The sequence below is a fragment of the Glycine soja genome, chromosome 10 (assembly GCF_004193775.1).
Source record: "Glycine soja cultivar W05 chromosome 10, ASM419377v2, whole genome shotgun sequence".
In the NCBI taxonomy this organism is placed as follows: domain Eukaryota; kingdom Viridiplantae; phylum Streptophyta; class Magnoliopsida; order Fabales; family Fabaceae; genus Glycine; species Glycine soja.
Genome location: NC_041011.1, coordinates 41,881,244 through 41,907,359, shown reverse-complemented (window position 1 = coordinate 41,907,359; position 26,116 = coordinate 41,881,244). Strand labels below are relative to the sequence as shown.

Below are 26,116 nucleotides of genomic sequence, written 5' to 3'. Positions count from 1 at the left end.
ATTCCAACTAACTTTTATCTTTGTTTATTAATTGAAAAACTTGTTTAATTATTCGACAAATAAGTTTTTTAGTATCTTTTAATTTTTTTATATTTTTTTCCACTTTTATCCTTATCATTTTTCTTGTTACTTTTTTAAAAATAAATCATGATTTTATTATTTTTCTATCATTTTATATTTTTTTAATTATTTCAACAATTAATTTTATCAAACACTGATAACTTAATAAGTTAGTTTTTCAATTTCCAACAAGTTTTGGCAAACGTGTGTGCGTGTGTGTAAAATGTCAATTTTGTCTTAAATTGGCCTTTTTTAATCCAATCTCAGTATTTAACTTCATTCCATATATTTAAAATTTATCTTTCTTTTCTTTTAATCTTTGTTATAAATTAATCATAGATTTCTTGTTTTTATCTTTTTGCATTATTTCAAGAATTTGATGTGAATATTAAAAGGAAATCATTCTGTTAAGAAATAAAAGGAACATGTGTATAAAACACCTCCCTCCAAAACACGTATTTAATCAATTAAAACCTATTTAACAAAAAAAAATTAACACCTATTCCTAATTGAATAGATCTTTTAATTATCTAATTAACTCAAAAATGTTGGAAAGTTTCTAATCCATTAGATGCTCCCCTCTTATTTTATTAGAAGGACTTTGGAGTTTTTGGATACACACAACCTACCCTATTAGAAAAATGCATTTTAGCGACATAAAAGAGCAACTGAAATGTATTTGTGACAAATAGAGACCGAATTAGCCACTGATTAGCAAAATTAGCATTTGCACAAATCAACGACCACCTTTGTGACCAATGTACTCATGGCAACACAAGAATAAATGAAAGGTTTAAATTTAAAATTTTTTGAAAACTCCAGCGACTGATTTTGTGACCAAGCTTAGAAATAGCAACCGCATGTCTTTCAATTGCGCCAAGGTTTCTTCTTCCTTAGCAACCGAGTTTGTTTCAATAGTTGTTTTGAATCTCAAGATAGCCACTGAAAAGGGAATCCGACACTAGGATAATATGGAATTCATACCAATTTAGCGACCGATCAAATTTTTAATTATTAATATTAATAATATTGTATACATTTCATATATAACTAAATATAAATAATAATAACAACAACAACATAGTTACCATAAATTATTTAGGATGTAATTTTTTTTAAGAATACCTAACTTAAAAATAAAATTGTCTTAAAACATAATTTTTTTTAAATATAATGTCACTTTATATATATATATATATATATATATATATATATATATATATATATTATCACTTTACATATTGTCTTGTTAATTGTGGATAAACATTATTGATATAATTAAAATTATAAATAATAATAGATCTATGTTTTTTGGTACAAATATAAAAAAAATATTTCATATATTACAAGTAATAAAAAAGTATTAGAATATAACATTAGAAATACAATATCATCCTATAAAATTCAAGTGTAACACTTATGATTTAAATAAGACACAAGTGTAACATTTATGATTGATCAATAATCAATAAGGCTTAAGGATAAAAGTAATTGACTAACCAAGGCCCAATACGACCCAAATGCAGAAACTAATAATTTACCAAGGCTTAGGTATAAACTAATGATTGGTCGAGGTTCAATATGACCTAAGTGTAACACTTATGATTGTCTAGCGTCCTAAAAGATTGAAGTATAAAACTAATGATTGACTAAGGTTCAATAAGGTCCAAGAGAAACATTGATAATTGATTATGGTCCAATAAGGTCTAATTGTAACAATTATATAATTAACCAAGGCCTAATAAGGCTCAAGTGTAACACTTGTGATTTACAAAGGTCCAATAAGGCCAAAGTATAACACTTATTATTGACCAAAGTCTAATAAGGTCCAAGAGCAACATTGATGATTGACCAAGGTCCAATACAACACTGATGATTGATCAAGGCCTAATAAAACTCAAATGTAACACTTATGATTGACCAAAGCTCAATACGACACCTAGTATGACTGACTAAGGCCTAATAAGGCCCAAGAACAACAATGATGATTGATCAAAATCCAATAAGACTCAAGTATAACACTTATGATTGACAAGGCCCAATAAAGTCCAAATGTAATCCTTATAATTTACTAAGATTCGAGTAACACTGAAGATTGATAATGTTCAATAAGACTCAAGTGTAACACTTATGCTTAACCAAGGCCCAAGTGCAACACTAATAGTTGATGAATGGATGTTGATATGTGTTGGTAGCTTACTAGTTGTTGAGTTATGAAAAGTGAGGATGAAGATTAAATAAGTTGCTTGTTGGATACTTACAAAGAGAAAGCAAGAGTTTTCCCTATGGCACTATTCTATTTTTCCTAATCTCGTGACAGCAGCCAAAAACGAATTAGGATTAGGATTTGTGCTTTTATAGAACAACAGTTTCAAGTGTCCTCTAATTAACTGAATTGGTTTTGTAATTTTTGGAGTCCTGTAGAATTTTTAGCAAATTTATTGGCAGAACATGAGAAAGCTGTCTAAGTGCAGGATTTTACTACATATGGCTACTAATTGAGTGCTTTTTTAATCGCTTAAGAGTCCTTACAGATAACCTCTGGATACTGGTCTACCCATTAGGAAAATTTCTCAAACATAATGCATTACATACTAGTTAGAACCTTTGAATACTTGTATGCCCATTAGGAAAATTTCTCAAACTCAATGCTATACATATTAGTATAACCAGTGGATACTTGTCTGCCCATTAGAAAAATTTCTCAAACCTCTGGATACTTGCTATAACTTTAACCTTTCTGTATTTAATTTGTCCAAGAGCCAAATATGCTTTAAGGTTCATTTCACTTCTTTTTTTTTCAAAATTAGAACTGCCAAATAATCTTTTCCTTCACGAGCAATTTGTTTTGTGTGTGTATAACTCGTGAAAGTTGTGATTCTGTTGTATTAAATTGGCTTGTTTTTTCTCATTTCTCATATATAAAGTTTATGAATAGGGTCAATTCAATCAACAAATGTTATGCATTACTTGTTGGACATTTAGGCTGATTTTCTATGTAATAGATTCGGCAAAAAAAGACCATATATTCAATGCGGATGATTTAATAAATGAAATTTTGGCTGATTCATAACTCTTGAACTTATCTATATGTTTTATTACAATTTTTATTCATATGAATGAATGTTTTATCCTATCTGGATACCTTTTTTCTCTTTAAGGTAGGTTCATTGTGCCTTCTAGTTGTTTCTACTTAAGCTAGCAATGTACTATGTTTTTTTATTGGTTGCTTTGAAACTTACTAGTGTGGATTATATATAATTTTTTTCTTCATTTTGTTGTGATTTCCTTGAATCCTAAATCTTACTAGCTTGTGATTTTCTACTTAAGATCTGTGATGGACATATTTAACTTTATTTTTTAGATAGAATTTCAATAATTGCAGCAAGAGGTCGTGGAATGTGTCACGGAGGAAGACTCATCTACCCCTTCTTCCTCTGTCAACGACAATGGCATATATTTTAATGCTATTGGAGGCAATGTCAAAGGGAATGTGTATGGCCTAGGTGCATTAAGCAAAATGTTCACCTCAAAATCTGCCTAACCTTTTGTGATTCAGTTTAAGGTGGTAGACCAAATACAGGAGACGCGTGAGAGGATTCAAAACTTGAACGTTGAGCTTACAACAAATTCATCCGCAAAAGGACTAGATGCAACTTATATTAGGGAACTTAAATATTAAGTCTCTCATGTCAGGTCCTACTACAACTACTCCCAGTGTAAATGACATTCAGAATGATGTTGACGATGTGGTAGTTGATTGGGCCGGAGAACCGTTCATTGCACCATATGACAATATTTAGCACCATGTTTATTTTGATTTTATTAGTTTCATAGTTGCACTACATGTCTTTCTTGTTGGTACTTTTTGAGTTACGAATCTACACTTCTAAGAATTAAGTTAGTTGCGAGGAAGAAAATTGAAGGTTGTTTTACTTCTTCGTTGTGCTATGGGTTTTGGCATCATCTGTTGCCTTTGCTTATGATCCAAGCCCCCTGCAAGACTTTTGTGTAGCTATCAATGATACCAAAACTGGTGGTATATATTTATATTCTTACTCTTACATAAATATTGTTGCTACTTGTTACATTATTTTGTGTCAAAAATAATATTCATCATAAAAGTTTCTTTGTGATTTGGTTTTTAAATTAAATGTGCAGTGTTCGTGAATGGAAAACTTTGCCACTAGGATCAAAGGTGACAGCTGTCACAGTCAATGAAGATTTCTTCTTTTCTGGATTGGGACCCGGAGATACTTCAAACCCACTAGGATCAAAGGTGGCAGCTGTCACAGTCAATGAAATATTAGGTCTCAATTCACTTGGCATATATATCCTTGGCACGCATAGATTTTGCACCTAACTCACCCTAGAGGGACAGAGATTCTTGTAGTCTTGGAAGGTACCCTCTACGTTGGTTTTGTCGCGTCCAATCAAAACGACAACCGTTTATTCACCAAAGTGCTGAACAAGGGTGATGTGTTTGTGTTCCCAATAGGGCTGATTCACTTCCAGCAAAACATAGGTTATGGAAATGCTTTGGCCATTGCTGGTCTTAGTAGCCAAAACCCTGGAGTTATTTCCATTGCAAATGCTGTGTTTGGATCTAAACCTCCTATCTCTGATGAAGTTCTTGCCAAAGCTTTTCAAGTGGACAAAAACGTAATCGACTACCTTCAGAAGCAATTCTGGTACAACTATAGTTGAGTGGGAATACATGATCGAATCGCGATACCGTATCATCTTGCTCGGGCTTTGGTTGGATAAATGATTTTCTCAATTTCGCTTCATGCAATAGTCAATTACTATACAATATTAAATAAATGAAATGCATGTAGCTATTATGTCTGTAAGAGTTGTTTTGTGTGGAGTTTACTGTTTGATATATCAAATCTAATAAGAAAGGACAATAACGTGCCAACACATTTCTATTCATCTAGTTAGACCAAGTCAAGTTTTTTCTTTTTCACAAAAAAAGAAGCTTGGGCAATCCTTTGAAATTTTCTAACGCAAATATTTTTATTTTTTTAATATAAATACTCTAGGAAGAGTTAAAATTAGATAATATTTTACAATACGTCAACAATGTAACTCAATAGCGTACTTTTACTTTAAAAAATAAGGATATATACATTCCCTATATTAAAGCCATATAATTATTTATCTTTTTAAACATTAAGCATGTTGATACATACACATGTATAAAAAGTTAAGCCTTTAAACTTATTGAATGATAAATTTATGTCTTATTTAATATTATTTTTAAAAGGTAATAAAAATATCACATTCAACCTTGAAATAAGTTTATATTATTTAAACAAGTTAGAGTAGGTTCTTATACATTTTAATCTACTTACTTTCATCCTCATTCCATGCTTTGAGTATTAGTAATTTTAATTTTTATATATTTTTTGATAATTTTTTTTTCAATTAGTCGATTATTCTACTCTGGGACATGTCATCTAAAAATTTCAACACAAAATAAATATTTAATAGATGAAGTCAACAGTAAAAAGAAACACCTTTAACACAAGTCAATTTAGACCTTGATTTTTTTAAATAAGTCAAAATTATTTAATAAAACCTTGTTTGCCCAATCTATTTCTATATTCATGACTGATACCGTCACTGCTGTTGAATAAATTAATAAAACACTGAATGTTAAAAATTTAAAATCTTCGTAAAATACTGCCTCAATTCATTATATTTTATCGTGTATCTACAAAATAATGATTACAAAGGTAATCTATACAGCTCCAATAAAATTTCATTATTAAACAAAAAATCAGATTAACTAATTTCATTTCATATTAAAATTCATTCATTTTACTTGAAAACAATATTTTAGAATGTCTATTGTTTTAAAAAATCTCTAAATTTAATGTCCAAACAAGTGATGTTTTTAAATTTGCTTATTTAATGCATATTTTAAATTCACTTTGAAACTAAATTCAACTCAAAATTCCTCATCGAAACACAATCATCTCTTAATAACCCTAATCTTGGAAGAAGAAAAAAAGAGAGAAGGCAGAACACCAAAGGCAAACATTTTCTTTTATAAATAAAAATACGTCACATTGTTTTACTCTTTTACTACTACGAGGTAATCCACCGACGGTGAGTACACATCACAAATTTTCTCTTTTACTAATACAAGATAGGGGTAGTACATCAACAATGAGTAACTAAATAACCCATCAACATTTGAGTAACTACGTCTCAACAATGCGACCTTCTCTTAATTTTCTTATCTACATTCCCGTCTAATTCCTATGCTACCTGTCGTAAGGGCATTCGAGATCATTTTCAGTGACCTTAAAATGCTGAGGACGTTGACCAGAGCAATGCAGATTCCACATTTTAAAATATGATCTCTCAAGATTCCTCACCTGCAACATTCAGTGCAGCAACTTAAAGAACTGAACAGGCAACAGAAATACCATAAGATTGTATAGAGGGTTTATATAATTTCGAAACTCACCCAGCGGGCAGTGTCAAATAGAGGGCAAGTCAAGCGTACAGCTTTAAGCTTATTAGTAAGAGCTTTAAGCTTCGGCCGATTCAGAGCCAATGAGACTGCTCTATCTTCATACTCTTTCATGCTACATGGTTCCACAAAAGTTGAAAATTAAGTAAAAGACAGGAAGAAGTTTACAAAAGTAAGCAACCAAATCAAACAAAAAAACAAACTGGAAAGTGCTAACCTGCTAACAATCATCTCGTCCCCTAGTCCAGTGGCAAGACAGAGTGAGCCCGCAACCCTAGTAGCCATTTTTTCAAGAGGCAGAGTAACCATTGGCAAACCTGCCCAAAGTATATCTGTTCCTGTTGTATGTGCATTGCATAAAGGCCTACAAGAAAACAAAGTCCACGCACATAAGACGAAGAAAAACTATAGAAGCAAACAATTGTAAGGAAGGGGGAGAGGGCCAATTGTTTGCGAACAGGAAAATGAAGATACAAATAAAATACAGGTCAGTAATTACGAGTCAAGGAATAAGTCTGCTAAAGAACTTCTTCTGATGTGTTCATTCTTCGTGGCAACATCTGTGAAAATAATTTGATCCGGTTGTACCCCTTGTGCAGCAGCATCTGAAAGAGGTCCAGTACTCAATACAAATAGGATAATAATAACTTAAAAAGATCTAAATGCGTATTCACATGGACAAAGCCCATTGGAGAACTAATGAAAATGAAACAGATATTACCGATCAGAGTCTTAAAAACATATAATCAAACGACAACACATACATGCTCTCAGTCTCATTTCCCCAGCTGCAGGAAATCTGAGGAGCCAGAGTGCACTGTTGGGTACACGTTTAAGAATATTACACCTAAAATAATACAAGCATTGTCAGACATGTAAAGAATAAGATGCCAAATTTTGGATAAAAAGAAGAAATATGGAATATAATTGAGGGATATTATATTTTATATAAACAAGCAATAAAGTCCTGACTGACATTACCATGTATTAAATATTTCAGGATCCATCTTGTACAGTTGATTGAAGCATGCAAATATAAATTTATCCTCAGGTAGACCATAATCTGATCGTTTGTGTGGGCAGTTGGGATCTAACACATCTTGATTTTTCTGAACAAACAAAACATGCAGGACAAAGACACTCAATGCCAAGCATACAAATACATTAAAAAAACACAAACAAAATTAAGCCCAAGGTTATCCATTAAAAGTTCAAAAAACATAACCTGTTTATAATCATTTACAAAGTAGCAATGGGGGAGATGTACAATCTTCTCTGAATATATATTTGCATACCCTAGTGGTGAAACAAACTGCAAGAGAAATAATAAGAAATCAGGAAGCAAGTAATGAGTTAATAAAAAATCGTTCTCTCACTTATCTGGAAGCATCAAGTTTCTAACCTCATCAGTGACTAAGTAGTCTATGTAAGTAGCCCCAGTTGTTCCAGGGAATCCCATATATGAAACTTGAATTGGTGCAGGTTGCATAGCAAATATCTCATTTCTGGCACCCTGAAAAATAATGAGAATTACACCGTGCAAGAAAAAAGAATATTTGAGACTTAGGAGGAGGAGGAGGAGGAGAGAGGGGCTATGAATTCCAAGCATAAAATTTACCAGGTCATGATACAATTACAGTTTCAAACAACAGGGGAAAAAAGTCACTCCCAATACTATAGTAAACAAGTAAAATAAAAAGTATAAAACCAACCCCGATATAACAAAATTGAATTAATTATGAAGCTTGAATACTAGAAGGAACATAAAAGAATTACTCCCTACCTTAGTATAACCATTTAGGTTGACAAGGATATGTATCTTATCCTCATTAATCATTTTTGCTATTGCATCTGATGACATGGCAGATACATCCACAAAGTGCTCTGCTTCAGACTGAATACGTTGCCTCCATTCAGTACCATCATTAGCACTCAAGGCATAGCAGAACACCTACATATATAGATTGATAATAATACATTGAGAACAGAAGGAAAAAAAATTGTAAGACAAATAGGTTGATTGAAACCACATTAAATACCTCCACATTCTTCCTGTTGTGCATACCAAAAACAGATCCCATGAGATGAGACAAGGGATGATTACCAAAGTCACTACTCACATAACTGCAACCCAAAAGTTTCCCACACTTAAAAAAAATATAACAAAACTTTTTGGTACAGATAGAACAGAAGGAGGAGAAAATTATTTAGAGATTTAGCTACAAAATTATGACATACCCAATCCTTAGTCTTTCATATCCTCCCTCGCGCTTGATTGGAATAGGAGAAGGATGGTTGAATGGAGGAAGAGCAAAACGAGATGCAATTACCGAGCAGTGTGCAGCATATTTACGGCTGCAAAGAGAGAATGGAAAGGATATTATAAACAGAATATACTATAGAATAGAGCATTTCATATTTTAATTGGTTGTGCCTCCTATGAACAGCAATATTCATACCTAATTTCCAGAGCAAGCATTGGATCAAGAGGATATGCTATGGCATGGAATGGCTGGACACTAGGAAGAACAGACATCTGAAAGACAGAAAGGATAATAACTGAAGGACATTCAAACAAAAGCATGGTTGTACATATCATTATATTTTTAATAGAAGAAAAGCAAATGGAGTATTCATTGCTACTGACATTAATCTGCCTCCTGATTATTGATTCAACTTCCTTGAACATTTTATCGCGATCCTCCCAACAGCAGACACACTGCAATATGACAAAAGATTATATACTGATTGATGCCAAATGAAATTACAAACTACACTAAATAATTTTAATAGTACTACCAACACTTGATCATGAACTAGCAGAGCAAAGCATTGTGATAACCAAACAATGGAGAAATGGCATTTAAATACATTACACACGCCAACAGACGGGAATTAACACCGTAATTCCTTTTTAGGTTGTGGGAATGGGCAGAGCATCATCACAAGACAATGCTAAAGATAATAGTAAACAAAAATGAGAAAGAACATTGTTGCATTATAACATATAGAGCATCATTTTAATCATGACTTCGGTCAATTTTACTGGAAAGCATATCTAAAACCCAAGTTTATGATATAGTCCAATCAGCTCTAACATACAGAAGGCTATACTATACTTATTATTCATTCCAACCACATGACCTGACCAGCATCATCTATCTGAAGCCCATAAATGCAATAGCCACTTAATCATATGGGTGGTACATTGGTGTAACAGCCCATAAATGCAATAGCCACTTAATCATATGGGTGGTACATTGGTGTAACAGCCGTGCCTTTTAAGTTTTCCTATAAATAAATAAATTAAATAAATTAGGTCATAATTTTCCAAAACACTTTTGTTCCTTTTTTCTTCTTCTAACGCACAAGAACCCTAATAGAGCAACCGGAGGAGGAGCTCTAGAAAGCACCAGAAACGCCACAATTGCTAACGCAGAATGCTTGAGCGACTACATCGAGGTAAGGGATGAGCTACTCACACTTGGGGATTAGAAGAAGCATGTATAGGGATCCTTAGAAGAAGCCGTGCCTTTTAAGCATGTATAGGGATCCTTAGAGGATCAATTCTCTAAAATTAAGTTCTGTTTTTTTTAATTGTTTCTCTTGTCATTGTGATCGAATTTTACTCGTGCAAGATTTGTTTTTTTTTTATGTTTCCAGCTTTGAATTTTACATGAATCATTTACATGTTTCAAGCTTTGATTTCAAATTTTGAATTGTATAATATACGCGTTAATTCCTTTTTTTTATATACGATCCCCTAACGTGAATGGCCAAACCTCAAATGGATATTTTTTTTTGTATGAATGATTCTTATGGCCTGGACTTTCTGAGTTTGGCATTAAGCAGCATCGCACCCCTATGTCCTTTGGTTATAATAATTAACTTTGTGAGAAGATGGATATAAGAGTGGCTTTCCAAATGTTTACTGGTCTAAAAAGAATTGCAGCGGGTAAAGAAAAAAGAACTGGTACGTTAAGGTGCAGTATGTATGTTTAATATGTTAATGAATTTTTAATATTAAATTGATAAACGGATTGTGGCAGGTGAACATTCTTTCAAGGTGCAATAATATATGTTAATCATTGGAAATATTAATTCATAAACGGCTGTGCAGTAGTGAAGCTTTAATTTACATATATATATATATATAAAGTAGATATCAAGCTTTTTGTTGAAAGTGCCCTGTACGTGATTCCTTGTGGCACTGTTTTTGCTGTTTGAGATTTCCTATAGCAGTTTAACATATATATTGGAGCATTAAGAAACATTTGAAAGTATACAAAATGGTTTGATACAGTGTTTATTTTTGTCTTAGTGTATTTCAAGTATGCATCTTCACTATGATGTGTAATAATAATAATAATAATAATAGGAATAAATAAAATAAGATTATAGAAATTATTGTTTCATAGTGATTATTTTTTTTACTTTATAAATTATTTGTTGTAGAAGTTTTTTTAATTATTTTGTTGAATTAATATATTTCAATTTAATTAATTTTTTTTTTGTTTTGTTGCGTCAAGTAAATGTTACTATTGAATGATATGTGTAGGATGCATGGGATGTGATAAATTATTTTATTATGAAATTGTGATTGGGATTGTGTGTAAGTGATAATCATTTGGTACGTAATGGATTGTGAATTACATGATTGTTGAGATGGTGTATGTATTGAGTTTTGAGCTATGAATTATGTAATCACACAACTGTAAGACCCTTTAAGGGCGACGAGTTAATGTGCAATGAGTTGTGAGTGTGAGAACCCAACAAGTTTAATCACTTGAGGTGCGATGAGTTAAAATAGTTTTTAAAAAAAATTGAAATTTCGAAAACAATTGAGTAGTTGTGTGCATTGCATAATTCATAGGTAAAGTTTATGTGTTCAAATGTTTTTTTCTGGATTGGACCTGAATCAGGAAGGAGAGGCCCTAACGGACTCTTTGGAGTGTAGGCTTTGGGGGTCACCCGATTTGAGTGCTCCTTTAAGCCTGTGTCGATCCCATATGGTTGGAGCATTCTTGCAAAACAAGCATGACCCTGACTGATCTCCCTATGATTTTACTTAGTGAGCATGACTTGATATACCCATTGCGTGGTGTTTCTTGTCATGTACTCCTAAGCGTCCGACGAGGTTTTTCACCGAAAAATGGTACCACATTGCATGTAGGCTTGAGTCTAGAGTATTTGTTGCATAACGCATGTGTTTGACATTCATTGAGTTAACAATAATTGTGGTTTGATGTTATTTTATGGAGTATGTGATTTTGTGAAGTGATGTTATTTATATAAATTCAGCTTTAAGTATTATATGTTTTAATGCTCTAATATTTTATTATATATGAATGTGATAACTAATTCCTGGTGTGTGTTTGTGTTTGAGTTGATTGTCATTTTCTTTCAGGTGAGCCATCATATGATGAGTTCCATGCTAGAGATGGAGAGACGTAGTCTGTGATAGGGATATGCTCTAGTAAGTGTGACATTAGGACATAGGATTGTACTTCACATGTGATAATTTCAGTAAATGATATGATTGCGTTATATTTTCTATTTTAGCTTTTTTATTCAGAATGGACAGCCTTGTTTTGAGCCAGGATAACTTTTTTTTTTATTCGAACAATTTCTACTATGTTTTTCACTAATTTCTACTATGTTTTTCACTAAGTGAATGTGAATCCTTTATCTTTTGAAATTAATTTAAAGTCGATGTGTTTTAAAAAAAAAAAATTCACATGATTGTATTTCCTTTTATTTGTTATTTGTGTGGGTAGAGGGTGTCACAATTGGGATATAGGATAATGAATTCATGTAACACATAAGCAACAGGATTATATCAAAAGCTTCTCTGCCAAACTCAGAAAATAATAAATAATATTATAATAAAGAATGGACAAAACCTGAAGTGTATGAAGGAGATTGCAAGTTGCTTCAGGGAAGTCTGGACGAAGAATCAATGCTTGTTTATAGCTCTTCACAGCAGCCTCTACATGTCCACTGAAATAGGTGACATAATTTAGATTAGCTTACAGCTATGACCAAGTATCTAGAGAGATCACATTGTTTACACAAACCACACAAAGGTTCTGCAAGGGCAATGCAACGATATGAAGTCTAGAAAACGCAAGAAACTTAACTAATAATGCAGCCAACTAGAGTAAAAAAGAAACAAGAAAAAAATTCCTAAAAGATGCAAGTTCCAGGTTCAAATTCAATATCCGACTAAAGGATACTTATATTTCATGCTCGTGCTGCTAAGAATGTAGTTTGACTTATTCTCTAAAGTTTAAGAGTATGCTGTGGGCTTCACTACCATGAAGCAAAACTAAAAATTAGCGTACCTATCTTTATAAGCAGAAGCCAAATTAGCATGGGCTTCTGCCATGGTGGGCCTGACAACAATTGCCCGTATGTAATCCTGGATAGCATCACTAACTCTACCAATCTCCTTATATGTATTGCCTCTATTTACTAGTCCATCAGCTGCCAAGGGGTCAATGCGGAGGACCTCATTGTAGCACGATATGGCATCTACATAATTCCCCTGCAATAATTTGTCCACAAAATATCAGTAATGATATATTTTCAACAACAATTTTTTTGTAAAAGCTTCTGATCCTTACAATATTTTTATCAAAGCCTACATAGAATTAACCCAACTAATGCATTAACAATTAAGACATACAAGCACTGTATTCATAATTATATTCACATCAGAGCTACCTGCTGCTTATAGATTATGGCAAGGTTGTTATAAGGAGCAGACAACCCAGTTGTTACATTCAGTGTAGCTTTATAATATTGAGCAGCAGCAGCTACCATGTTCCTGCATTTAACCAAGAAAACTCATTCCTACATGTACAACACAAATCACTACCATTAACATGATGATACAAGGGATCACATACCATTCCATGTATATATTTCCAAGATTGGTCAATGCTTGTGGATGGTTGGGCTGTAATGTAAGGCATTGCTTCATCCCACAAAGAAAGTACATTGAGTAGGAATTTTAATGGCATTAAAGCATAATGACTAGAAATATATGTATTGCAAGGCCACGGGATAAGGAAAGAACATACATTATAGCACTGGATTGCTTCCTCCACTCTGCCAACATCTTTTAGAGCATTACCCTATAAGTAAATCAAATAAAATATTATATAATTGCACATAAAATTGCATGTTCCGGTTTTTTAAACCAATTATGACACAAGAAGAAACCAACCAAGTTATTGTAAGCTTCCAAAAATCTGGGGTCACATGCAACAGCTTGTTTATAGTGTAGAATTGCCATATCCAGTTGACCTTGCTCATAATATATACTGGCCAAATTACCTGTGCACCATTTGAAGTGATAAGTATAAATTGGGTTCAATATATCAGTAATCGCAAAGCAGCATAATTTGAATAAATGGAAAGTAAATTTGGATTTTGCCAACAGGCAATAGTTATCTGCATATAGGACACATTTATTCACTGTTTAACAATTTTCAAAATGTTATTTTACATGAACAGCAGGATATATAAACCAATTATGCTACAAATCTACAATATATCAGTGGCCATTTGAGACAAGTCATTGATAGTGATTTTAGAACTAGATAGATAGTACATCAGTTGCACAAATATCAATTTTGCAATGGTTATACAAGTGATTATGAAAAATGAGTATTAGATCTTCATTAATATTCGAAGTCTTTGCACTGATCTTGTACCAAGAAAATAAATTAGTAGCAAACAGATAAAGAAATAAAACAACAGAACCCACCATAAGCCATGCCATAGTTTGGTCGTGTCTGAAGAGCATGTTGATAACATGCAATAGCTTCTTGAGGCATCCCTAAAGCCTGATATAGGGAGAATAAAGAAAACTTTCAGGTTTCCAACAACAATTGAAGTACTAATCCTATCCAACCAATCATGCTAAACACCATACCTTGTATACATTCCCAAGGTTCAGATATGCATCAGGGAAGGAAGGTTTTAGTTTCACTGCTTCCTGAAATATTTTTCAAAAATAAAAGTATGAGAATATATAATGACAGAATAGTGTGAGCAGCATCAGAGACAATTCTAAATATAAATATATCAGGACTTCACAAGTATGAAGCAAACAGCACAAATTTAAGGAAGACAAATGCACCGCACATATGTATGATATATCAAAACTTACACAAGTCCCTCTTGCAGGTAAACATCATTTAGTAATGAGAAACGAAACATCACAAGCAAATTCATCAAAATTAATCAGAGAATCTGATGCACCACTGACAATCTGACATCTATCACAAGTTTAAGAATTTCATTCGAGCATGTAATGTAGTAAAGAGACATACCTTGTAATACTGAAGGGCTCTGTTGAAATCACCAGACTCCATGAACAGGCCAGCAAGATTTGACCATGCAATAGCGAAGGTAGGTTGAATGCGCAATGCCTCAAGGTAACAACTGTATGCCTGCAAAAAATGTTAGATTCTGACTATTTGCAGTCTTGGAGATGGAAGTTACAACAAGAGCAACCATCATCTGAGCCCTGGCTTGAAGACAACAACTTGATATCTGTATCGAACTGTGTATTTGAGCACAGTTCCCATGCACGAATTACTTAAATCAGTAACTAAATTGTAAAGAAAAGATGTAGGGTACAAAATACAAAGCACTGAAGGAGCCCTCCAGGCTTCAAGGCCAGCACACAGCCAGTTTTACTACTTTTATGGGGCTATACAGAAAAGGGAAGATGAATTTGACCAGCATAATATCCAATGCTGACACTCATTCAGGGGAATCCAGTAGATAAGCATCTCAAACTAGAAGCCACATTAGGGTAAAGAAACTATAATGGCTCTGACAGCATGATGTGGTACACCAAGATCTGGGTAAGTAGCATTATGGCAGAAAAGGTCTTCAAAAAGTCAAATCAAGTCAAATCTCACATAAAACAACTAATTCAACGCGATGGAATATAACTCATACTTGCAAATCAAGTAGAGCATAGTCTAAAACTAGGAAGTAGAAAGCCCAATTCCACTTTAGAGAAACTATACAGGCTAAAGAATCAGGAAAGTGGTACAACAAATCCAATTTCAGGGATGTCCCACTGTGGCAGAAAGGTCATTAAGAAAAGACTAACTTCCTATGCGGTAAGAATTGATAGTTCAAAAAAACAAAATTATAGGTCATAGAAAAACCTCAAAACTCAAAAAGAATACCACTTAAACAAGATAATACATTATCCAATGTTAGGACTTACTTCTTGCACCAAGCCTTGAGCTTTCATAAGATTACCCAAGTTGCTATGGGCATCAACCTGTAGTAGTACAGTAGAAAACAATCATATAAGCCACATGATAAAACAGAATGTAGAACAAAAGTAAGAGATTACACACTATTCTTTCTGAATAACTACTACTTAGCATGAGAAACTATTGTCATCAAACAAGAAGTAAATAATACCATTAGAGGATTTATAGCAAGTGCTTGACGACAACACTGGGCTGCTTCAGTGAGTCTTCCTTTACGCATGTATGCACTAGCTAGATTTGACCATGCATCAGCAAAATTGGGACGGAGCTACAGCAGCAAAACCAAGAGGAGGCAACGGGTTAAATAAACCAATCAAGGATTGCACAAAAACATTACAAGAAAGTACATAAGGAAAAATTGCATTAAATGAAAGGGGAAATGACTAACTATTGAAAGATATATAACATAAATAACAGTAAAGCATTATTCTCATAATAAGAACGAGCACCAAAGAATTTTATGGTGAAGCTTATATGGTTGTTGGACACACAACGAGAATTTTGGTTGGGAAAAGGTTACTACCATATCTGAGGGGAATAATAATAATACAAAATAAAATAAAACTAAAACAAAACAACAAATAAGCTCATAAAACATTCACAAAACAAACTACAATTATTAGTCAAGAATTGCATACGGACCTCTATGGCAATCAAGTAGTAGCGAATTGCAAGGTCAATGTTTCCTTTCTCCTGCACAAAATAAAGCTCTACTGATTCTGGAAAATGTATGATATTCGCCTACTGCACACAAAAAATAGTATAACAAGCTCCATCACAGTCATACTGAATTGCCGGCGGTTACTAACCTTCCATGCATTTGCCATATTCCCGTAACACTCAGCAAAGTGTGGCTCAATCCTCAGTGCTTCTTCATTTTTTGCAACACACATATCAAAATCATGCAACTGCCAGTACAAGAAATCAGCACCGGATCATAAACAAAACATCCAACAAATGACAAGACTAAGCAACGACAATAGAAGAAGAACAAACCTGATAATAAACTGCACCCAGGAGTAGTAAGTTGTCAGTACGGAGCGGATTTCTCTCATAGACAGTGTTGCTGTGTTCTAGGGCTTGCTTATAATTGCCAGTCTTGTACATTTGATGTGCAAGAGACAAGTACACATCTTCATCAACTGCATCACGGAGTAGTACAAAAATCATTTCACGAAATGCTAAGGATACATACAAATGCTTCAATCAAAAAATTGTGACTTTACTTCAAATGCTCACACACTTTACCAACTAAAAAAAAAAAAACAAAGGGCAAGCAACTACGAATAGGCTATCCTTGCTCACCAAAACAAGCCACGAGATCGAATAACAGAAAAATCAATAAACAAATATTCCCAATTAAAAATTTCCTAATAAAACCTAATTATGAAATAGATGAAGCCAGAGTAAAATTAAAACTAATTTCAAATGTATTTGGCGCGAAAGAAGTGTAAAACCTCCTGAAAAATCCGCCACCAGCTGACTTAACTCCATCAAGAGCAATCAATAAAATGACGCACCGAAAACACAAACCATAAACATAGAGCAAGAAGGAAAAACAAAAAAAGTTGCAACACAAAATCAATAATGAACTGGATTTACAGTGAATAGATTAAAGGGAAGAAAAAAAAAACCTTCACTAGAATCATGACCGCGTAACGGCAGAAGAGTGAGCGACGCGGGTTCCTGCTTGACGGAGAAGGGCTCGACGCGATCCGCGGTGAACTGCTGCCGAGAGGTGTCGGCGGAGCCGGGAAGCTGCGGCTGGTGGTGGTAGTGGTGGTGGTGGCGGTGGTGGTCGCCCTGCGCGGAGATCATGGTTCCGGCGGAGAGGTGCGGCGAGAGAGATCAGAGCCGAATCAGAGGCTGCGGAAGACGACGATCATTAAAACGTGTGCGATCGGAACCAGATCGCGTGAGGTGAAGTGGCGGAGAGAGAAGATTGCTCGAAAAATCCAAACCCTATGTGAGAAATTTCTCGAGTGTTTCTTCTTCTTTCTCTCCTCTTTTGGGGCTTGGCTTCGTTTCTGTTAAAACTGTGGGAATGGTGACACGACGGAGGAGTCTTTTATAGTTGATGAGGGTCTCGCTCTGGAGTGATCTCGGCCGTTGATGTCAGACAGCAAGAAAATGCCACCGTTCGGTAAAGGGAGATCTCATTATACAGTGACACGTAAGTGCTGATATTTAATATTATGTGATTTTGTTATCTTTCTTTTCTCCTCCGACAAACCATGATGGAATTTTTTCACCTTTTTTCTGCTTTTTTATTTTAAAAAAACAAACTAGTAGAATTTAAAATATATATATATATAATCTTTCATAAATATATGAAGAAATAAGAAGTAAAAACTATATTTTTTAAATCTTTATGTTTACATCTGATTAAAGAAATAAGATAAGGTTAGGAGACTCTTCACATTTATTATGAGTTTGAATGAGAGAAAAAGAGAATAAAAAAAAGGAAAGTTTAAAATTTGAATTGAAATAAAAAAAAGTTGAATTCTTGTTTCTAAAACTCAACTTTTTTTATTTTTTATTTAACTAAAAAAAGAAAATACATTGTTATTTGTATTTTTTTTCTTTTGGTTTTGTTTCCTTTTTACCAAACGTATCATTAAAGTTGATTTGGTGAATTTGAATTAATTATAACCTAACTCAATTTATAAAAATGTTATACAGTATAAATATGTACAATTTTAAGTGCGAAGAAATATGTTGAAACCCTGTATTGATTATAAATATGAAAGAGTGAGAACTTTTTATACACTTATAATTAACTAAAAATAAGTTAAATTAATTTTTGGTACTCTAATTTATTACTTAAATTCGATTTAGTTTTTTAATTTGTTTGGGTTCAATGGTCAATGACTAACTAGTATTAGTATTAGTGTTAGTGATTATGATAACAATGGCACCGATAATAATAACAACAATACCAACAAAAATAATGATTAACTAATGACACGAATAATAATGATAAGTATGATAGTAATAATATGAAAATATTTTAAAAGATAAAATATACTTTTTATTTTAGACTTATTTGGTGGTTAATTAAATTGATGGTAGGATGATGGAGCAGTGGTGAAATTATGACAATGACAAACAATGATAATAATAACAACAAAAATAATAGTTAGGATTATTTGGAGTGGAACAATTATATTGATAGTCTATTTTCAGTTAAGGACACCTATCTCAGGTTATCAAACTCCCATAATCTTAAAAGATAATAGTTTATTTAAGAACATTTGGCAGCAGGATGTTATGAAAATTGGTAAGAAGTTATTCCAACAAATGAGTTGAGATATAAATGGCATATGACCACTCATGTTAATTGTCCTTTGTGTAATGAGAAAGTGGAAGATATGTTGCATGCGTTCAGACACTGCAAATAATTGGACAAATAGCATGGGGCTAGTGATGAGTGTTTGGGCTTGTTCGTGATATCAGTAGGAGTAAGGTAACTCATAAAATCTTAACTCCGGAGAATCCTAAAGACAATCGTGATGTATCTAGGAGATGGAAGAGTGAAAATGGTGAGTGTTTAAGAGCAAATATTTTGACTAAAGAATGAATATGTTAACTATCATTTTATTGATGCATATGCACTGTATTTCACTAGCTAATACAATCGAAGTAGGATTAAATATGTTATATCACTTATATGTGATAACACCATTTGTAAGAGATTAATAATACTAACTTGCCACGTGTCAATCAACACAAACCAATATGCTTAGAGGTGGGGAAATCATGCACAAAAAAGTAATTACAAGGTTCCTACTTCTCAAAAGTTGATAATTAGGTTTAAGCTTGGAAAGTATTTCAAAAGGCGACTTATCGTTTAGGATAGTCTGTTTATTAAGTACATAGTAGTAGTAACTAGTAAAAGCATCACTCCAAAAATGTTTTGATGGGGAAGAAGATGCAAGCAAGACATGTGTGTATATGGGCTATTTGGTGTGAGATGATAGGTTGTGAATTCTAAGAGAGAAGAATATCAACATCAGAGTAATGATAGATAACGCATGCAGATCTAGTTATGAGCCAACACTGTTTCTTTATTGATGAATATAAATCCACATTACAATCTTCTTTAATCTGTACAAAACAAAGTCTATTTATAGACAACTAAACTTAACTAACATTTTAAGAAATAGCAAACAGTTAGTCAGTTAATAACAGAATTGCATAAAATTGAATAGAATTGAACAGGTCAGCATAGCTGACTGGACCAAACCTACAAATCTCCACCTTGGTTCAGTAGCTATGAATTTTTGAAGGATCAACAATGTGGCTGCTAATTTTTGACAAAACAGTGGACAAGGATCACTTGAGTTGAATCAGATCCAAACAGTAATAGAACTTACTGCTTGGTAACACTTTAATGATCATGTCAGATGGGTTATCTTCAGTAGCAACTTTCTGAATAGTTACAACTCCCTCTGAGATGACTTCTCAAACAAAATGTAGCTTGATGTCCACATGTTTGGTTCTCTCATGATAAACTTGATTTTTGGACAAGTGTATTGCACTTTGATTATCACAGTGTACTATGATGATTTGATCTTGAAGTTTGAGTTCTTGAGCTATTCCTCTCAGCCAAAGAGCTTCCTTTACAGCCTCTGTTAGTGCAATATACTTTGCCTCTGTAGTGGATAAAGCCACCACCTTTTGTAGGCTTGCTTTCTTGTGAGTGATTTCCTAGTGTCAAGGCAGCCATCATAATCAGAGTCCACAAACCCTTCTATGGCAGCTGAACTGTAACTGTTCTTATTAGTTCCACCATAAACCAGACCCTTCCTAAATGAACCTTTGATGTATCTCAAAATCAACTTCAAGGCTTGCCAATGCTCCTTCCCAGAATTTGACATGAACCTACTCACCAAACTCACTGAATATGCTATATCAGGTCGAGAACACACCATGGCATACATCAAAGAGCCTACTGCATTTGCATAAGGAATTTTAGCCATAAATTCCATGTCTCTTTCTGAACTAGGTGCTTGATCATTGCTTAGTTTGAATTGTTAGGATATAGGTAGGGTTACTTTCTTAGCTCTAGACATTCCAAACCTGTCCAATACTTTCTTTAAGTATGACTCTTGAGATAGGAACAAGTACTTCTTGTTTTTGTCCCTTTTGGTTTCAATTCCCAAAATCTTACTGGCAGCACCTAAATCTTTCATTTCAAACTCCCTTTTAAGTTCAACCTTTACCTTTGTTAACTCACTCTTATCATTGCTTGTTAGCAAGATATCATCATACAACAATAAGAAAACAAAGGTATTGGGTGTGATGAATTTGAAGTAAACACAGTTGTCATACTTACTTTTGTTGAACTTAATTCTTGACATGAAATCATCAAATATCTTATTCCATTGTTTGGGAGATTGTTTCAGACCATACAAGGATTTGTTCAGCTTACAGACATGATCTTCCTTACCATTTGCTTCATATCCTTCAGGTTGTCTCACGTAGATAACCTCTTCCAGCTCTCCATACAAAAAAGTTGTCTTCACATCCATTTGTTCTAGCTTCAAATCAAACTTTGCAACCATAGCTAGAAGTATCCTGATAGACCTGTGCTTTACAATTGGTGAGAAAACATCATTGTAATCAATGCCTTCTCTCTGTGTGAAGCCTCTAGCAACTAGCCTTGCCTTAAATTTGCCATGTTCAACTCCTGGAATTCCTTCTTTCATCTTGTAGACCCATTTACAACTTACTAACTTGGCATCAACTGGTTTCTTCACTAACTCCCATGTGTGGTTGTCATGGAATAATTTCATTTCCTCATCCATAGCTTTTCCTTATTTCAACTTTTCCTTACTTGCCATTGCAACCTTGTAGCTTTTTGGCTCATCATCCTAAACTTCACTAGCAACTACAAGGGAGAAAGCCATTAGATCAGCATAACCAACTTTTTCTGGTGGTTTGATCTGTCTCCTGGTCTTATCTCGAGCCAGCAAGTAATCATTTGTCTCATCTTCAATATCAGGTTGAGTTCCTTCTAGGCATTCTTCCTCATGGGGTATGTTGTCATCTTGTTTACTTTGAGTTGTATCAGGAGGCTCCACCTCAACCATTGGTTTTATTGGAGCTAGATCCAATTGTCCCTTGTTAGTATTTGATGTTGTTTTGTAGGCCATTTCAGACTCATTGAAAACCACATCTCTGCTTATAATGCATGTCTTATGTCCATCTTCCAGACACCATGGCTTATAGCCTTTGACACCTTCTGGATACCCTATAAACATGCACTTCAAGGCCCTGAGTTCCAACTTGTCTTACTTTATGTGCACATAGGCAACACAACCAAACACTCTAAGTCTGTCATAGGTTAGAGGATGACCAGACCAGACTTCTTATGATGTTTTCATGTTCAAGGCTGTAGATGGACATTTGTTTATAAAGAAACAAGTTGTTGTCACAGCTTTTGCCCAAAAGGTCTTTGGGATAGTTGCACTCGAGAGCATGCATCTAACTTTCTCAAGTATGGTTCCGTTGAACCTTTCTGCTAGGCCTTTTTGTTGGGGCGTTCTAGCAACTAATTTATGCCTAGCAATTCCTATCTTCTTACAATAATCACTGAAAAATCATAATAGAATTGAAGACCATTATCTGTATGAAACCTCTTGATTTTCCTTTCAGTCTGATTCTCAATCATTGTTTTCCAATTCTTGAAAATCTCATAAACCTCATCTTTAGTTTTGAGAATGTGAATCCATAACTTCCCTAAGAAATCATCTACACAAGTCAGGAAGTATCTTGCACTAGAATGAGATAGAGTTCTAGAGGGTCCCCATAAATCAGCATGTATCAAATGCAAGGTGCCTTTAGTTCTTTGTTGACCAACTCCAAACTTTACTCTACAGGCCTTACCATAAACACAATGTTCACAAAAATTCAGTTTCTCCACTTTGTCACCACATAGCAAACCTTGTTTACAGCGCTCCACCAGACCCTTTTCACTCACATGCCCCAACCTTCTATGCCACAACTTAGTTCTTAACATATCTCTTACCGAAACTAAAGCTACTGACCCAGCTACTACCTCTCCTTCCAATGAGTACAAGCCTTGTTTCCTCACACCCCTTCATTACAATTCTTGAGTCCTTTATAACCTCCAATGTGCCATTTTCACCTCTAAACAAACAACCTTTTCTATCTAGTTCGCCAAGAGAAATTAAATTTCTCTTAAGATCAGGAACAAATCTCACATCTTGGATAATCTTTTCAATCCCATCATGTAATTTTAATCTGATTGATCCAATACCTTGAATTTTACATGGCTTATTGTTTCCAAGTAACACTGACCCTCCCTGTAGCTTAGTGAACTTCTCAAACCAGGGCTTATTTGGTGTCATATGGAATGAACACCCAGAATCCATAATCCATTCTCCATCAGATTTCCCAGAGCCTACCATTAAAGCTTCTGTAGATTCATAACCATCTTGGACTATCGCTGCATTTCCTCCTTCCTTTGATCTATGAGAATTGTAACCATTCTGCCTTTCAAGACAAAATCTTCGAGTGTGCCCTTCCTTTTTGCAGTGGTAACATGTTATATTAGGCACATTTCCACTATTTCCAGAATGCGGCTTTGATTTCTTCTTTTCTTAATGTGATATTTCTTGGTTCGTTTCCCTCGGACTATTAAACCTTCACCACTCATAGAAGCCTTTTGTTTATTTCTTTCATTCAATTCCTTTGAGTTTAGGGCTAATTGAACCTCTACCAGGGACAAAAATTCTCTCCCATCCAAGAGAATTTCTTTAAAATGAGAGAAAGACTTTGGTAAAGCACACAATAGTAATAGGGTCTGATCTTAGTCATCAATAGTCACATCTATAATTTCTAGATCAAGAATCAGTTTATTGAAGACATCTAATTGAGATTCCATAGTTCTATCTTCTTGCATCTTGAATGAATATAAGGCTTGTTTAAGATAAAGATGATTTACCAGAGATTTGCAATTTCGACCAAATTCCAACTGTTATCTTCTCCTTCGAGACCTGTCTTGGTAACTTGTCTCCAAGACTCAAGATGATTGCATTGTGAGCCTTATCCATCAAGATCTTCTTATCCCTTTCCTCCAACTTTGCATTAAGAGCGGTTTCACCTTGCAAAGCTTCTTCAAGACCCTGATGAACAAATAATGCTCTCATCTTCAATCGCCATAAGCCAAAATCATTTTGGCTTGTGAATTTTTCAACCTCATAGTTCACAGATGCCATATTTTTTCGTTCTGCGCTCACTGCACCAGTTTGTTGTGAATTCTGAGAAAGAAGAATATGAAGATCAAAGTAATGATGGATAACGCACGTAGATCTAGTTACGAGCCAACACTTCAACATTGTTTCTTTACTAATGAATATAAATCCACATTACAATCTTCTTTAATCTGTAGAAAAACAGAATGAACAAAATTGCACAAAATTGAACAGGTCAGCATAGCTGATTGGACCAAACCTACATAGGTTCTAGAGGGATAAGATTTTTGTTGGTGGTGATGTGTGATGTTTGGTAAACACAGAGTCAGAGTAACTCATGCGACCAACACAAAAGTATTGTTGAGGGAGGGTGTTGAGTTAGATGATTAAGCCATAATAGTTCTAATGATTAGAGACCTAATATAGCAATACCAGGTTTTGTGGCCAAATTTTTCAGACATGGAACCATGATCTCTGTCCTTATCAGATTTACCATGATAATTACCACCAAAAAAATTCCCAAAATTACCTCAACACCTTGCAGTGTAGACATGACTAGAAGCATATTTCTTTTATTGGAGAGAAGTAGAGAACCAACATTTTTTGTACTTCTCTAAGCTTTCGAGTTCTGAGGCCGTGTAAGGCTATTTTAAAGTCACAGAATTAGTGAAAGCATCAATCCATCAAAGATGCTTCTAAATGATCTATAGAGTCTACTGCTGTCAGCATATTTATCAACACTTAATTACTTGATTTTCAACATGGATGATGTAACATTCCAAAAATAATTTAATAATTATTTAGATGAAAATTATCTAAATATATCTTCTAATAAATAAAGGAAAAGATAGATTAAATCGTTTTAATATATTAAATTGTTATTTAAAAAAATATATTAGTATGTATAATAATATATTAGATTGATTAAAGATAATAATAAGTAAATATAGTAAAAATAAGAGATAAAAAAAAGTTGGTGAAACAAATCTTAAAATATATAATTTTAAATTGTGTATAACATTTATATATAAGAATAAATCGTTATTTTTCTTAAAATCATATAAATAAATAATTTTTTTTACATTAGTGGGTTGCTCAAGGATTGAGAAGAATGAAAAAACTGAAGAAATCTTGTTGAAACAATTGATAGAAAAAAAAGATAATGAAAAACTCAAATTAAAGATTCAAGAATTGAGCAAAATATTTATCTTTTTAAAACTTTCATGGTATAGTTTTTAAAGAAAGTGTTTTATATTCTTGATATAAATAAATTGGATCGACCAAATTGTAAGTGTACTACTAAAGTTCATAAAAAAAAATCCTTAGGTGCAATCTACTAACAATTAAATTAACCAAGGCATGCTATGCCGACATTTAATTTGTGGTGATGATACTTGCTTCTTCTTGTTTTTGTGTACAAATTGAAACCTTGGAAAATACAGATATGCGGCACGGGTGTTTAAAAATACAAAAGAGAACCCGAGTAGTATCAATTCCTTTCAATTGCTAAAGGGACCCCCCTATTATGATGACCTATATTGGAGTCTTGCCTTTAAAAATCATGGTGCTAGTAAAGGACAAGAATTTGGATGCTATTGGCCTAAATTTTGTAATATAATAACAGTAAGTTAGAATACATGACACTAGTAAGGGAAAAGTTAGAGTACGAGTAATATATACTCATTATGTAAATTAATGTTACTTTATGATATTGTGTGTGTGTCTTGTGTTTGAGTGATTGTATTGGTATTTGTATATTTGTATGTTTATTTAAGTATATTTTGAATAGTGTATTGTTTATATCATAAATTGATAATTTTGAATTATATGATAGATATTTTTATTTGGGATAATGATGAAATTATTATAGATAACTCCATGTGGGATGAGAAAAAGATTTCAAATACCTTTATCTATGATGGGAAAAACACTAAGACATCATTCTATAAAATATGAGCTCATAAATTCTTTAAAAAATTTAAGATCCATACTGATTTCAAGAATCAAAAAATTGAGTCTAATGATTGCGATTATGAGAA

General features: G+C 33.6%; 1 protein-coding gene and 1 pseudogene across 1 annotated transcript; one reads left to right on the top strand and one right to left on the bottom strand.

Moving 5' to 3' along the window:
* Positions 1-3,749: 3,749 nt before the first annotated feature.
* Positions 3,750-4,899, top strand: LOC114371772 (annotated as a pseudogene).
* A 1,191-nt stretch (positions 4,900-6,090) lies between these two features.
* On the bottom strand, positions 6,091-17,673 carry LOC114372510 (probable UDP-N-acetylglucosamine--peptide N-acetylglucosaminyltransferase SEC). Its single transcript, XM_028330099.1, has 28 exons — positions 17,490-17,673; positions 16,852-16,997; positions 16,665-16,763; positions 16,498-16,548; positions 16,007-16,123; positions 15,804-15,860; positions 14,890-15,009; positions 14,490-14,552; positions 14,322-14,400; positions 13,779-13,888; positions 13,633-13,686; positions 13,459-13,526; positions 13,274-13,376; positions 12,892-13,094; positions 12,451-12,547; positions 9,195-9,266; positions 9,007-9,083; positions 8,786-8,902; positions 8,587-8,671; positions 8,331-8,498; positions 7,950-8,060; positions 7,773-7,859; positions 7,529-7,656; positions 7,312-7,394; positions 7,047-7,152; positions 6,765-6,911; positions 6,542-6,662; positions 6,091-6,449 (listed from the first exon to the last, which is right to left on the bottom strand). The coding sequence occupies exons 1-28, from the start codon at positions 17,671-17,673 to the stop codon at positions 6,336-6,338; spliced, it is 2,967 nt and encodes a 988-aa protein (XP_028185900.1). The 3' UTR covers positions 6,091-6,335.
* Between the last annotated feature and the right edge of the window lie 8,443 nt (positions 17,674-26,116).